General features: G+C 43.1%; 1 protein-coding gene across 1 annotated transcript in view; it reads right to left on the bottom strand.

The window, feature by feature from the left end:
- Positions 1 to 3,684: 3,684 nt before the first annotated feature.
- Positions 3,685 to 16,562, bottom strand: part of MCAM (melanoma cell adhesion molecule) — an 87,801-nt gene continuing 74,923 nt past the window's right edge. Inside the window, exons 14-18 of the mRNA XM_044282350.1 lie at positions 16,418 to 16,453; positions 15,868 to 15,897; positions 11,949 to 12,090; positions 8,075 to 8,186; positions 3,685 to 6,039 (exon numbers count right to left, since the gene is read on the bottom strand). Of these exons, the coding sequence (XP_044138285.1) occupies positions 6,013 to 6,039; positions 8,075 to 8,186; positions 11,949 to 12,090; positions 15,868 to 15,897; positions 16,418 to 16,453 (347 nt within the window). The 3' untranslated portion in view covers positions 3,685 to 6,012. The remainder of the gene's footprint in view (positions 6,040 to 8,074; positions 8,187 to 11,948; positions 12,091 to 15,867; positions 15,898 to 16,417; positions 16,454 to 16,562) is intronic.

The following is a 16,562-nucleotide window of genomic DNA, read 5'->3' as shown; positions in this document are numbered from 1 at the left end:
CTCGTCTGCAAGGGGCCTAAAGCTGTAGCCTGCTCTCCCTGAATTTAACCCTTTCATGACTGTGCCTAAAAAAGGACAGAATGTCCAGGCAATTTTTTGCGATTCTGTGTATGTGGTGGTTTAGTGACCCTAACTGTTTTATTTGTTTGACTGACAAAATAATTTTTAGCAATGTTATTTACTTGACACTTAGGACTTTTTACTAGCATGTTTTTTTTCTTCAAAGAATGTTTTTTTTCTTTTTTAAGGTTTGATTTCGGAAAAGCCGTTAATTCTTATTAAAGTAATTTTTTTTTATTATAGCTTTTTATTTCTTAAATATAAAAACTAACACAAAAATTAAGTAGTGCCGTGGGTTCCCTATTTTGTGATAGTTTTGATATATAACATGTATAGGTTTGAGTGAACCTGGGCGACTATGGCAACGGTTTCCGTTAGCGACGACATTTAAAAAAAAAAAATTGATTTGTTTTATTTGTATTTTTCGTTATTTTTTTTTTTTACTTGTATTTTAATCTTTTTTGGGCACATAATATGTCCCCCAAGAGGTACTTTAAAGACCTCTGGAGAACACAGACTTTTTCTTCACTTGCACTGTTTCCACTGTCGTTGCCCTGATTGTTACCAGTGCTGATTACTGGGTGGCCACCCTGCTGGATCCCCGCTACAAGGACAACGTGCCATCTTTACTTCTGTCACTGGAGCCCGAACGGAAGATGCGCGAGTACAAGCGAACGCTGTTAGGAGCGCTACTGATGGCATTCCCACCTGATAGCGGGGTCTCAGTGGAAGCACGAGGCGGAGATGGAGGAAGTCACCAACACAGCAGGGGCACCGTCAGCACCTAAGAAGGGAGGGTTAGCATAGCTGAAATGTGGAAAAGCTTTGTCAGCACGCCACAACAACCAGCACCACCATCTGATACGAACAGTCTTAGCAGGAGGCAGCGTTTCAGCAACATGGTGGAACAGTACGTGTCCACACGTCTGCACATACTGACTGATGGGTCTGCCCCATTTAATTTCTGGGTCTCCAAATTAGGCACATGGCCTGAGCTTTCCCGTTTATGCCTTGGAGGTGCTGACCTGCCCTGCAGCAAGCATATTGTCCGAACGTGTGTTTAGCACGGCAGGGGGTGATCACAGCCAACATGGACAAGCTCACATTTATTAAAATGAACCAGGCATGGATCCCACAGGACTTGTCCGTACCTTTGGCTGACTAGACAAGTATAAGGGCCGCACCCAGCCATTGTTATACTCCAGCACAGTTTGTTCATTCAGTTTGCCATTTCCCAATGCTTTGGGGCCTCTCCAAATAAAAATTTAATTAAAAAAACAAAAAAAAAACTGTGTTGGCTTTATCCTCCACCTCTTCCACCTACACCACCACGTCCACCGCCTCCTCAACCTCCTACTCCACTTGGACCTACGCCTACTGATTCAAGATTATTATTATTATTTTTTTTTTTTCTATTCTATTTATTTTAAGTCATTTCCCTATTCACATTTCTTTGCAGAACAATTGTCCTGCTCTTACCCCCATTTTGCTTCCTTATGCAGCCCTCTAGCCCTTACTACGACTGTTTTACAGCCATTTTACAGCACCAAAGTTCAGGTCCCCATTGACTTCTATGGGGTTCAGGGTTAAGTTCAGGTACCCAAACCAAACTTTGAACTAAAGTTCGGCCAAACTTGTAGAACCTGAACATCCATGGGTCCACTCATCCCTATTCTTGATTCCTATTGGGATTGTAATGCTACCAACCACTTTCTGCTGGTTTTCATGGTTTTAATTATTGTGATGTCCATTTTTATATATTAATCCTTATGTGTATCAATAAAATTGTCTTTCATATACTTTGCTGGTATTGTTTGTGTTATTTGAAACTCTATGTCATTTGTAGGGCGTATAGAGTATCAATACTTGACCATGTCTGAAAGCACGTACAATTGGCATGTGAGCATCAGAACCATATCGTGGTGTAATGGAAGATGACCTGGTCTGTTAAATCTAATCTCATTATCTTGTACATCATATGGGTGTGTTTGCCTCAATTGTTCTGGGGTGAAATGGCATTAGGGTGCACAATAGGAAGAAGAGAAGTGGACAAAGGCAGTGTGATGCTCTGGGCAGGGGCGTAGCTATAGGGGGTGCAGAGGTAGCAGTCGCTACCGGGCCCAGGAGCCTGAGGGGGCCCAAATACCCTTGTGCTGCATAAGAAGACACACAAAGCACTGAGGGAAGGGGGGCCCAAGTCTAACTCTTGCACCAGGGCCCATGAGCCTTTAGCTACGCCCCTGGCTCTGGGCTATGTCCTGCTGGGACATCTTGGTTCCTCGAATTCATATTTGACATGTACCATGTACCTAAATATCATACAGACCAAGTACTTGCATTCATGCCAATGGTATTCCCTATACCAGTGCCCTCTTTCAGCAGGGTAATGAGTCCTGCCATACTGCAAGAGGTCAAGGTGTTGATTTGGCTCCAAATTCTGTAGATGTCAATCCAATCGAGCATCTGTGGGCAGGGCTGTATTTAGAGTTTATGTTGCCCTAGGCACATTTAGAGCTTACACGAGGTGTGCTCGAAAAACAAGTCCGATCCATGGAGGGCGCACCTTAACACTTAAAGGATCTGCTGTTAACGTCTTGATGGCAGATACCACAGGGCACCTTCAGAAGTCTCATGGAGTTCATGCCTTGGTGTGTTAGAGATGTTTTGGTGGCACGTAGAGGACCTAGACAATATTTAATGTTACGGCTGATTGGTGTAGATTGTTGTTTAAAGGCAGGAACAAACTTCATCATACAGTAGAGGGATTTTTAGAAGTCCAGTGTCAATAGATATAGCGGTAGATTAGGGTAATTTTCCTTATATTTGTTTTCTTTTTTCCTTGTAGAATTAGGCTATGTTCACATTATGTTTGTGATATACACTTAAAAAAAACCTCACGTTAAAATTACCAGTAGGGCTCCACTGGCCAAACGGAGGTCAAAAGAGTGTCCTTTTTGCCTCTGTTGGGCTGATATACTAAAAAAAATGAAATAGCATGGTAGATCTATACAGTGGTATACAGCATGGCCCTCTGTGAGAAGGATCTCCATGGGTGGACTGGGAACTTAAAGTGGTCCTATGTAGAATCAAACTGACAGTAGGCGTGGCAACACAAGTAGGCAGGGACAACACAAGTAGACAGGGACAACACAAGTAGGCAGGGACAACACAAGTAGGCAGGGACAGTAAAACTTTAGAGCAGCACAAAAAAACGCCCCAGCAGAACCAAATAGCACATCACAGCACAATTTACTGCCTCAGCAAAAGCAATTAGCACAGTGCAGCACAAAATACTGCCGTCTTCACCACAGTATTCAACTGCATCACTGTCCTGAGGTCTGTGATACAGTTGAGCTCAGGAGGACACCTGAGGCCTAGCATTAATTGATGCTTAGAGCATCAAATCTTTATGTACCTGGTCAGTGGTCATGAGGAGAACTCGGGCAGCCCACTGGGCATTGGCCCACCGGAAAATTTCCTTGTAGGGTCTATGGCCAGTCCGCCCCTGAGGTTGTTTTTTTCCAACGTATACATGTACCTTACATGGAAGCCATTACCGTGATGTGAACATGGTCCTACTATGTTATATGAGAAGATGGGACTTCAACAGAAATAGGGACATTCCAGGATTTATTTCTTTATTTTCACATACATAAAAAACATTGGCAAAGCAATATTAGATTCCTCAAATGTACACACAAACCAATGCAAATATATAAGTTTATATATAATATATTTATATATATATGTAGACTTTTTTCTGCATGATAAGAAGTAGTAACGTCTGTAGAAGAGACCATGTAATGTATAGTTGTGTGCTCTTCTAAGGCAGATTGAAAAGTGCCCCTTCTTGCCCTGAGGTTACGCATATAGAGTATATAATTTCTGGGGATGTGTGTATATGACCTATCAGTTCCAGATAATACAGAAATGGTAATCTAGAAAAATGCTGAAAATGCTGAATGAGACGATGAAGTGACAGGTTGTCGGATTGTCAGTGCATAAGCGACATTACTAAAGCTGGGGCTACATGGTAACTTATGGCCGCGTGACGTAAGATCACAGTGTCTCAATGTACATCACAATTAATGGTGGTAAATGTGGTCAAACTGCATGCTACCATGACGGTCGGCAGGAATCCAAACCTGCTGGTTTGCAGCTGGACCACAGTCACTGTCATTAGTTCCGACTTTAGAAACGCAATATTGCCATATTAAGTTGCCTGTGTAGCCGTAACCCTGAAGGAGCAATGTTTGGTTGTGCTGTCTACTTTGTGCTGAACTGTGTCTTCATTTTACCAGTTATAATAGTTCTGTATAAGAGGGGAAAGTCTATGTCTAATTCTGCTGAAAATATATATGTTCCTTTTCGTTATAGAATATTCTCTGCTACATTCTGACCGGAAAAAAAATAAACCATCGTTATACTTCTAGAACATTGTCAGTATGGTGTCCAAGGCCGAGGCCACCCTCATTTATTTACATCGTAGACACCATGAACAAGTTTTCCCTTTGTCATTTCAATCCAAAGAAAAATCTGCATTACATCCGGAAAAAAACTTCCCCAAGGCCATGTTCACTTGGCAGATTATTCACAATTTTTCCATGTGGAATCCACTCTCTCAGTCCAACATTGTTTTCTTTCTTTCCAAATTTTAATAACTTCCAAACAGCATATTTCATTAGATGGATTTTTTCACGTAGATTTTCCATGTGGAATCCACTTTCTCAATCCACAATTGTTTTCTTTCTTTCATTTTTTTTAAAATCGAATTGATCAAATAACTTTCAAAAAACATAAATCGTAAAATTAGGTAGACTTCAGTCATGTGAGGAACCGGCCATTGTTGTCAACGGAAATTCCGCGCTGGAGCCTTTTTTTTTTTGGATGTATTTTGGTAATCCATGTCATGGGGAAAAAAAAACACATGTTCCATTTGTGGGCCTCTTTCACATGAGCGTATCTGGTCCAGGAAACAAGCTCTATGTCATGGCTGCATTTTCTTGACTGAATACTGCTCCTCTGACCTGAACTCGAAGCATCATAATGATTGATGCAGCTTTTAGTTCCTGCCTGAGCGCAGGTGTAATGTACTGTACTCGCATAATGCCGTAAGTACAGTACAGTTCGACCCATGGTCAGGCAGGAACTCACAGCATCATAAGTTCAGGAACTGCGGCCATCTCACAAAGTTTCCCAAACCGTACACGCTAGTGTGAAAGAGGCCTTGGTTTGGATTTCCCCTGTAGTCAGTAGGAGGCCTAAAAAAGTTTGCATGGAAAACCACATAACAAACCAGTATGGAAAACGCTTGGGACTTTCATGTGGATTCCACTCCAAAATTTTCAGCAAGCTAATACAACCGTGTGAACATACTCTGAATCAGATATGCAGTTTTTGATTTAAAGAAAATGTAAAATATAACTTCTCCTTCCTGCTGGATCCATGTCTGACTTTTGCTCAAGAAGCTGCATCAAAAACTGCATGTGTGATTTCAGCGAAGCATTGATCTTGTATTATGCACACAAAAATTGGCCCAAAAATTGCTTTGCAGATTTAAAATTCCATAAAATTGAGAAACTCCACTAAGTTGTCAATTCATATTGTCTAAAACAATTTCCACCAAAGTGAATCATTGAACGGGGACCTTCACATCCTCTTCAGGAGTCATAGCTTCAGTGGAGGTCTACATCATGTTGATACTGCTTAACTGGATCTTCAAAAAAACTTAAATTTTAAAAGGCAGAGTGGGGACCACAAGGGTCATTGTCGTGTCCAAGGAGAAGGTCCAGTTGAAGCAAGGTACAGGCAAAGATTTCATACTGTTCCGCCAGCTGTTACAACATGGCTGGATTAGTCAGGGAGTCTTTGGTGGATCGACTGTCTTCATAACATCCACATTTTCAGATAAACATGGAGACAGCAGGGTAAAATCTCATAGGTTTAGGCAACTCAGTTTCTTAGGTCCATGTATCTTTCCTTGAAAGAGAAAAAAACATCATTGAAGACTCTAGAGTGGCAACTTATAAGATGCTCAGTGAAACACAACTGTCTGGACCATGCTCCCATCCATAGGATTTGCGCCTGATCAGAATTTCCTTTTCCACAAGCATCCTTTGGGGGATTGGGCATCCGATCCCAAAGATACTCCTTCTGCGGCTGCATTCCTGGACTAAAGGTCTATATATATATATATCTATGAGTCTACAATAGAGTTGTGTCTATTACTAGCACAACCCCAAAAGGTGAGCACCTTTTATCCTTTCAATCAATTTATGTTGTTTTGAACATACTACGCTATTGTTCGCCTCCACCCCCTCTTTCTTGTTTCTCTATTCCCCTCGTGACCGAGTGGAATTTAGATTCGCCTGTGGTTTTTAGACCCATCCATAAGATTGCTGCAGATGGAAGGCATGTTATGAACACGTCATTCAGCCTCCTCCATTGAAACACCATGGGTCACATTTTCTAAAGTTGACATCAGTTGTGTGGTGTTCAAAACTAAATTTTGAGCAACATTTTTAAGATTTTAACAAAGGAAAACGGGCAGGGTTTAGCAGAACGGGCAAAGAGGTCTCTTATTAAGACTGCCGTATAAACAGAACCATAACTTTAAAGGGGTAAAGCAGTGGCATATTGATAGGATGCTATAAATGTCCAATAGGTGCAGGTCTCACCTCTGGGACCCACTGCTATCTCAAGAACGGGGCCTCGGTCCCATTGTGGTCACTTGGTCTCCATTCATTTCAGGGCACCGTTCCTGAGACAGAGAGGTACGCTCCAAACTTACCAATATGCCATAAATGTCCAAATGGGAATATCTTCTTTAAGAGATAAAATACCTTGTAGCGCACATTACAGATTAAGGGTCCATTCACACATCCGCAAAATGGGTCCGCATTCGTTCCGCAAAATTGTGGGTGCGGGTCCATTCATTTTCAATAGGGCCGCAAAAGATGAGGACAGCACACCGTGTGCTGTCTGCATCCGCACTTCCGTTCTGCGGCCCCGCAAAAAAATAGAATATGTCCTATTCTTGTCCGCCTCCACAGACAAGAAAAGGCATTTCTATTATAGTGCCGGCCATGTGCGTTCGGCATGGCCAGTGTCCGTTTTTTGCGGATCCGCAATTTGCGGACCGCAAAACAGTTGCGGACGTGTGAATGGACCCTTAGAGAGAGATTTATCAAAACTGGTGTAAAGTAAAACTGGCTTAGTTGCCAATAGCAACCAATCATATTCCACCTTTAATTTTCCAAAGGAGCTTCTAAAAATTAAATTTGAAATCTGATTGGTTGCTATAGGCAACTTGACCAGTTTAACTGTACACCAGTTTTGATAAATCTCCCCTTGAGTCTGTAGAAGAAAAGGCCTCATTGACAGAAAATCTGTTCTTGTTGTCCATAGCAACCAATTACAGAGCAGCTTTCATTTTTTTTAGAGCTGTTCAAGAAATGAAAGCTGAGCTCTGATTGGTCGCTGTGGGCAACCAAGACCAGGTGGTTTTGATAAATGAGGCCTAATGTATTTCAATGCTGTACCTATTAAAGGGGTGGTGGACCCAGGATAGGTCATCAATATCAGATCAGCGGGCTCTCCCACCAATCATCATCAATATCAGTGCAAACTAATACAGTCTCCCAAAATTACTGAGTGCAAAAATAACCCCCCCCCCCCCCCCTTTGTAGGGCTTAATGTAATAATATCTTTTACTTAGCGATCTGCTGCTTAATTCCGGACTAAAAGTGCTTTTAATCCATATGCAAATGAGCACTTAAGTGCACCAACCAAGCCACTCAGTGCACCCTTGCTCCTCCTGCTTCCTCTGCCAGTACTCCCCTCTCCTTCTTGAACGACGGGGCCAGGAGAGAGGACTACATATTAAGGAACTTGGATCTGTCCATCAAGAAGGAAAGGGAGAAGCTGGCGGAGGAAGCAGGACTTGTCGTTGTGTGGGACATGACCTGTACTTACTGAATCCCTAGTTTTTGGGTTTAGTTTGCCTTCAGATTACCTGCTCTGCTTGCTGCTTCTTGTCTTGTGCTCCTGGAAGAAGGACAGATTCTTCAGCTGGGGAGTCCGGCTTCATTTCTACGACAATTTGATCTTTTTCTCCTGGCTTTGTGCTAAAAATTGGAGAAAAGATTGGGAACAAAATGTAAGTACAAAACCTCAAACTTCCATTGAGGAGCCACAGTATGGTTAGTAGGGGGTAAAAATGACCTTATAGTAGTAAGGCTAGGGCGACATGTCCACTTTGGCCGGGCTGCACAACCAAAGGTCGCAGCATTGCAATGTTACATCGCAACACAGCGAAAGTGAATGTGGTCCTTCAAGATACAAGTTGCCAGAAATCCAGCCTGTTTTTGATTGCTGGTGGCTTATGTTTCATAGTGACTTGTGGATTACAATGTGACTACATTCAGTTTCATCACGTTGCGATGCAGCATGCAAATACTGTGATCTTTGCCAAGGGCGTAGCTAAAGACTCTTGGGCCCCGGTGCAAGAGTTCAGCTTCACTTAGTGCTTTGTGGCCAGGGACAGGAGAGCACATAGCCTTTGTCCTGCCAGAGGCAAAAACGGAAACGCCAAATTCTTGACCTAACCCCTTCCCTCCAGCCAGAGGTGTAACTTGACCAGAATGGACTTTCTATAATACCGGGGTCTTATGCGGTACGAGGGTCTTTGGGCCCCCTCAGGCTCCTGGGCCCAGTAGCGGCTGCTACCTTGGCACCCCCTATAGCTACGCCCCTAATCTTTGCGTTGTGCAACGTGATGTGGCAAAAGTCGCCCTGTAGCCCTAGGCTGCATTGAATATTAGAGAAACAGACAAAGTCTTCTTGCTGTGGCAACAATAGCAAGTACAGCCATATTGGCCTCCAGTAAAGCAGTGTGGTTTCTAGATATTGATGCTCTCTCCTCAGGATAGGTCTTCTATATCAGATGAATAGGGGGTTGGGTCCAACACCCAGCAACCCCACTGATGAGGTGTTTTCAGCAGGGTGTGACAACTCAGTGGATGGAGCTAGAAGCAGAAGGCTTTGTCCACGGTGTAGTGGCCATGACGGTCTATTGCAGCTCAAAGTGAATAAGAGCTGAGCTGACAGATGTCAGACGGTCTGACATTGATGACCTATCTTGAGGAAACCCCCTTTAAGAGCAGCGGGATGATCCTGAGTCATATCAGAAGTTTAATTCTGAAGAAAAAAAAAAACATGATGAGGGTGACTCATATAAGGCAGGAAGAGGAATCGCACAGATTGTCTTACGCTGATTGTCTTGGGGACAACGCCTGAAAACAAAGACAGTGATCTTACCCACAAGATGTTGTTTTTTTGTGCAAATTAGAAAATGATATGAGATATTTCCTTTCTGCTGTCAAAGAAGTACATCTGGCAGATATGCAAAGTGTATCGGATATAAGGGCAAATAATCTGCTGGTAACGAGTGTCAATTGCTGTTATAGGAAGTCGACCGGAACTTACTTACATCCATCTAACTGTGCCAACTATTTACATGTACCTTAAAAATTATTCATACCCCTTGAACTTTGCTATGCTTTTTTTTTTCAGATTACATCCACAAACTTAAATATATTGTATTGGAATTTTCTGACAGAACAACACAAAGTAGCAGGTATGTGTGACGTGAAAAGAAAACGATACATGATTTTCAAAATTTTTAATAAGTAAAAATCTGGAAAGTGTGGCGTGCATTTGTATTAAGCCCCCCTGAGTCAATACTTTGTAGGACCACCTATTGCTGCAATTACAGCTGCATGTCTTTTGGGGTATGTCTCTAACAGCTTTGCACATCTAGAGGCTGAAATTTTTCCTATTCTTCTATGCAAAATACGTAGCTCAGTCAGATTAGATGAAGAGCGTCTGTGAACAGCAATTTTCAAATCTTAATGGGATTTAGGTCTGGACTTTCTAATGAATATGCGTTGATTTAAACCATTCCATTGTAGCTCTGGCTGGATGTTTAGGGTTGTTGTCCTGCAGTAAGGTGAACCTCCGCCCCAGTCTCAAGTCTTTTGCAGGTTTTCCTCCAGAATTGCCCTGTATTTAGCTTCATCCATCTTCCCATCCCCTCTGACCAGCTTCACTGTCCCTGCTGAAGAAAAGCATCACCACAGCATGATGCTGCCACCACCACCATGTTTCACGGTGGAGATGGTGTGTTCAGGGTGATGTGCAGTGTCAGTTTTCTGCCACACATAGCGTTTTGCATTTAGGCCAAAAAGTTCAACTTTGGTCTCTTCTGACCAGAGCACCTTTTTTCACATGTTTGCTGTGTCCCCTACATGGCTTGTGAGAAACTGCAAACAGGACTTCTTATGGCTTGCTTTCAAAAATGGCTTTCTTCTTGCTACTGTTCCATAAAGGGCAGATTTGTGAAGTACACAACAAATAGTTGTCCTGCGGACAGAATCTCACAACTGAGCTGTGGATCTCTGCAGCTCCTCCAGAGTGACCATGGGCCTCTTGGCTGCTTCTCTAATTAGTGCTCTCCTTCTATGGACTGTCAGTTTAGGTGGACCACCATGTCTTCGTAGGTTTGCAGTTATGTAATACTCCTTCCATTTTGGATGATGGATTGAATAGAGCTCTGTGAGATGTTCAGAGCTTGGGAATTTTTTTTTATAACTTAACCCTGCTTTACACTTCTCCACAACTTTATTCCTGACCTGTCTGGGGTGTTCCTTGGTTTGCATGTTGCTGTTTGATCCCTAATGTTCACTAACAATACTCAGAGGCCTTCACAGAACAGCTGTAGTTACACTGAGAATAAATTACACACAGATGGACTCTATTTACTAATGAGGTGACTTCTAAAGGCAGTTGGTCACACTGGATTGTATTTAGGGGTATCAGAGTACAGGGGGCTGAATACAAATGCATGCCACACTTTTCAGATTTTTATTTATTAAAAATTTTGAAAACCATGTATAATTTTCTTCTCACTTCACACATACTTGCTACTTTGTGTTGGTCAATTACATATATTCCCAATAAAATACATTTAAGTTTGTGGATGTAATGTGAAAAATGTGGAAAAGTTCAGGTGGTATGAATACTTTTTCAAGGCACTGTATATGTACCAACCAACACATTCCAACTAAAAATGAGCAAATCAATTTGTCACATCAGCAAGGCTTCACTTGTGAGGAGTTGTCCCTGCAGGTGAAGATGCGCCCACCTGCCACTAGGTTGACAGGGCCAGACATTTAGCCTGGCCCTGACAATTTCCTACCTGCACTGCTGCTCCGATTAGTTGAGCAAGGGCACAGGCTCTGTTTCAGCTTTGGAGCAGTGCCGGCGCAGACGCCGCTGGTACTGTACTTTCACACAATTTCATATCATTTTATAAAGCATGGTATAAATAGCAAGTTTCTAAATCATTTCTAAGAAATACGCCCGCATCCACCTGAAAAAAGGGGCCTCACTTCCACCTAATTTGCAGTCCACTTCCTGTTCTCAAGCAAGATCCATCCCTGGTAACAGAGACTCAGAAGAAGGCTCACAGGAGGTGGGGGCGTGTCAGAGCTAGCTGAGATACTGAGCCTGATAAAAGAGCTGCTTCTATACTGCTTCTGAAGATAACAGGAGTGTCCTGACTCTCTGTAAGTGTGATTTCCCCCTCCTTATCTGTTCTGTGAGCTCCAGAGCTTAAAACAAACTTAGAGGGAAGTAAGACAAAGGACGTCACAGCACTACAGTGCTGGCAGAAACCACAGAAGTAATGTGTCCATTGCTTCTGAGTGACATGCATCTAGTTGTGCAGCTGAAACTGGGAATAATGTGGCTGAAAAAGACTTTACGGAAGCCCCAAAAAACTCAGGTACGCTTTAAGACTGCAGTAAGGCAGTAGAAACCATACTCACATATCTTTTTTTCCAGAGCGTCCACAAGGGATGCGTCCTTTCTTATACAGGAAATACAACACCGCTCCCAGAACGGCCAGCAGAAGAATGCACACAATAACCGCCACAATCACCACGCCATAGCTTTTCTGACTTCTGGACTCTGCAAACATAGTTAACAAACACACAATAGAATATTATTAGGTTAAACTTGTTTTTAATCACATCTGTATCCGGGTATATTCTTGGTTTTGATGATTGTTAAATTGTCTGCTATATCAGGATGTTAGGCCCATAATAACCCATTACAGCATTCTAATTAAATGGATGGGGCTGAACTGTGATCAGCCATCCCTGGAGAACAGTTCTTGGAAAACAGACTTTCTTGTCTCAGAAAAAAAAAAAAAAGGGCCTGACAACTCAATTTATGATAATCAGATATAATCAAAATATTTAAAGAGAACCTATCAGTAGGTTTGGGGGCCACTAAGTTTCTGGATTGTTCTTTGACAGCTTAGGTTTAGTGTTCCAAACCTGCCAATAGCAAAAACTCATCTTTACCATCTTTGGGCACACACACATTGTGATGATGAAGAGGGGGACAGTACACGTTATTTCACTGTGCATGTGCTGCTGATCAAGACCATGCACAGTGAGGCATTGTGTATTGTCCTTGGCTTCAGTACAGCAATGTATATGCGCCGGGAGCCTCCAAAGATGAGTCTTGGACTCTCCGGCAATGTATACGTTTCCTTAAGTTTACACAGCAACAGCTGATTTTGTTATAGACAGGTCTGGAGCACTAAGCCCAGCTGCATGAGGGCACATTGGTGGTTTAGTGGCTCCATTCTACTCATAGGTTCCCTTAACGGTTATTCCATTCCATGTTCATGAGTACCATAGGCTTGTTCGACCCCCCCCCCCCCCCCTCTTCTTTATTCAATCTGCTCTTAGCCACCATCTTGTAGCTTGTGAAAATAGAGGATCAGTGTGGCCGATTCTGGTGGTCGGACCGTCACCAATACTGATGTTATTATCAATGGAATGGTAATTGCTTCTGGCTGGAGTTCCCCCTTAAGTTTGTCTGATCAATTTTACTATAGACAGTCTACACGTATTTCTTCGTCAGGTCATAATTTGAGACTTTTCCAACACATTAAGAACAATGGCCCACATTTACTAATCCTGTGTAATCTGTAGACATGGTAAATTTAGACAGACAGCCTTTAAAAATATCTCAAGTTTATCACAGTGTCTGGTGCTGGAGGATAAATCTGGTGCATCTTTAGACTGTCTAGTTCAGGGGTGCCCAACCTGCGGCCTTCCAGCTGTTGCAAAACTACAATTCCCGATAGATTCAAATACCTTGGGGTGGTGATCACTAGAGCACCGCAGCTCTCCTATGTTCTGAATGTCGAGCCCCTGGAATCTCTACTTCAGGACAAAATGAAAACATGGGAGTCCCTCCCATTGTCGGTCATGGGCAGACTGAACTTGGTGAAAATGGTTCTGTTACTCAAGGGTTTATATGTACTGTCTCACGCCTGTACCCCGATCCCCCAGGTTTTTTTTTAAGCGCATTCATACCTTGGTCACTGCCTTTGTCTGGGGAAAGGCTAGACGGAAGCTCTCGCTCCCTGTCCTTCAGAGGTCGAAGCTGCAAGGTGGTGCCGCCCTGCCTGATTTCTTTCTCTATTTTATCGCTAGTCAGCTGAGATTTCTGAGGAGCTGGGTTACCGAGGCTTCAAGGCCCAATGCGGAATATTACCTGCATGAGTATCTACAGGTTTCTACATTATGGCCGGTGCTGGAAGGGGTGGGACGCCTACAAAAATCTACTCTCCCTGATACATAAGCTAGCCCATCAGACATGGCAGGCCTCCAAGCTGAGTGCGTATAAAGATCTTCCTAGTGACATCCCCATCTGGGACAATTGCATGTTCCCTCATTTGTTGGGACTAGAAGGGGCAGGGGAGTGGAGAAGATATGGGATTCAAGCGCTGGGGGACATATACGAGGATAACCAGCTACTCGCATTCTCGCGGATCCAGGACAAATTCTTAGTACCGAGCACCCTGTTTTATAGGTACCTCCAGCTGCGCCATGCACTTCAAGCCCAGTTTAGAGGCGGAGGTAGATGTATATCCAAGTATCCCATCATTGGAATACTGAGGTCTCAAGGCCCTAGGGGAATAGTGTCGGCCCTTTATACTCACCTGCTCGACTGCCGCATGCTGGTGACCCCGCTGGCTGTTGAGGATAAGTGGAAGGGGCTCATACCCTCCTTGACCTCTGAGGAATGGGAGGAAGCTTTAATAGCACCAACTAGAGTGTCCCCCTCTATTAATAACAGGATGACCCAGCTCTTTATTTTGCATTACAGTTATTTAACCCCCACCAGGCTCCACAAGATGGGCAGGATGGACAGCTCCAGGTGTCACAGATGCAGTGTGGAGGGTGCGGATTTTTGGCACATGATGTGGGATTGCCCACCTATCCGTCAGTATTGGGTATCGGTACTGGAGATCCTCAAGGCCCTGGTGCCTCCAACACTGCAGCTGTGTCCCAAGATGTGCATCCTAGGTATAGTAGACGAAGCGTCTTGGTCACACTATCATAGGATTTTCCTGGAAAGAACGTTGTTTATGGCTAGAAAGGCTATTGCCCTGCGTTGGATGGGGGACACTCCCCCCTCGAGGGGTCAGTGGCTTTCCTTAGTGAATAGCGCAGTCTCTATGGAGAATATAGTCTATAAGCATAGGGGATGCCCGCAAAAATTTGACAGGGTCTGGGGGGACTGGTGCTCGTCCTCACTCACCATGCACGACTCGAGACAGTATCCGGCGGCCGACGGTTCTCGCTAGCCCTTTTGTAGAAAGTAGCTGGGCTTGAATGACAGCTCTGAATGTCCTAATTAAGCTTATAGTGTTAGCCTGTATGTGTTATGTACATGCATGTCTCTGTTCCATGATAGTACAGTCTGTGTTGCTATTCTGCATATCGTGCCTTGACGACCATGGTTGATCAATTGTGACCGTAGCCTCTACTGTGCAATGTATCTGCATTTATGAATGGCCCCTGCGAGGGTCACTGTGATTTTCTATGTGCCATACTTGTCATATTACTCTGCAATAAAATGAGTTAAAAAAAATAAATACAATTCCCAGCATGCCCAGACAGCCTACTGCTATCAGCCTACAGCACGGCTGGAGGGCCGCAGGTGGGGCATTCCTGGTCTAGTTTATACTACCTATTTGCTGGCTTAGTTTAAGCCAAAAAGTTCCCCACATGTACCAAATATCTGTCCAAAAGAAACCTTAGACCAATTCTAAGTTGGTCTGATTTGCATATTTCTTTTAGCCAGAATCATGGAATTCAGTTTCACATAAGTAGCTAAATGATAGACAAAAGCTAGCCACCACACAGTCTAGTTTAAAGGACATCTGTCAGCAGATTTGTGCCTATGAAACCGGCTGACCTGTTGCATGTGTGCTTGGCAGCTGAAGACATCTGTGTTGGTCCCAGGTTTCATAGGCACAAATCTGCTGACAGATGCCCTTTAAAAACTAGAAGTGTTGAGGATCTCAAAAACATGAAATGTGTCTAAATTTGACATATGCCAAAATTTTGGTGTAAACACCATGTATGTGGTGCACTTAGCTAAGTAAATGTTGGCCAATGTTCAGTGGAGTTATCAGGCTGGGTTGCTAGTGCTAGTGCCAATTACTACTCAACAAAACCACACATTTCACAGCAAACTACCATGCAATATGTGCTGCACATTTAAAAACTGTAAGGCCAAAAACTGTCATACAATGTGCAGTTTTGATGTATGATAGTTGTGAAAACTGTCACGTGAGTATAATGAGTCCAGTTTTTCCATCTAAATCCTGAAAAACTGTTCTTGAAGTAGACTTGTGGTCATACTAGGTTCTCTTACCTACGCTGGGGTCTTTTGTGGTTTCAGATTCTGTAAGGAAAATTTAGAAATTAACTACAATTAGGAGGTTCTTTATGACAACATCAAATTAATATTTGACCAAGTGTAAGACAAAACGTTTGTATAGTAGCATTTCAGGTTATAGAGGTATGATGGACAATTTCTGGTAATCCATTCCCTACTTTTTAGGCAAAGAGAAGCTCCCACTAAGAAAGCATGGGCGTGGAGAACATACAGCTTCTTGGCATGGTGCCAAACAGCCTCTAAGTCTGTTAGGTGCTGTGTGTCTACGGAGGTATGCCACAAATTTATTGTGATCCATAAGGAATTTTTTCCAATTCATATGAAATTAGGAGCATGAAGAGATACAGGACAAGCCTCACATACAACTGTGGCAGCCCAGCAGAAAACAAAGCCATAATATGCTGTGTACATGAACGTTGGAACTAAAAGAAAGGTACAGAGTGGGTGTTGTGTGTTCTAGCTGCAAGTGGCCCCACCTTGTCCAATCTGGAAGATCGAACTAGTCACTGACCCTAGCAATTCTCACCTTCCTTGGAGCCTGGGTCTACTGTGGTTTCTGATCCTGTAAGATAAAGTTGTACAATTAAGTCATTTTCAAAATGTCATTATGAGCTACAGTGAAAGCAATGATTTAACTAGGTCCTTATACTGTAAATACACTCCTCAACATT

Source organism: Bufo gargarizans, chromosome 2 (assembly GCF_014858855.1).
Source record: "Bufo gargarizans isolate SCDJY-AF-19 chromosome 2, ASM1485885v1, whole genome shotgun sequence".
In the NCBI taxonomy this organism is placed as follows: Eukaryota; Metazoa; Chordata; class Amphibia; order Anura; family Bufonidae; genus Bufo; species Bufo gargarizans.
This window is presented reverse-complemented; position numbering and strand designations above follow the sequence as displayed.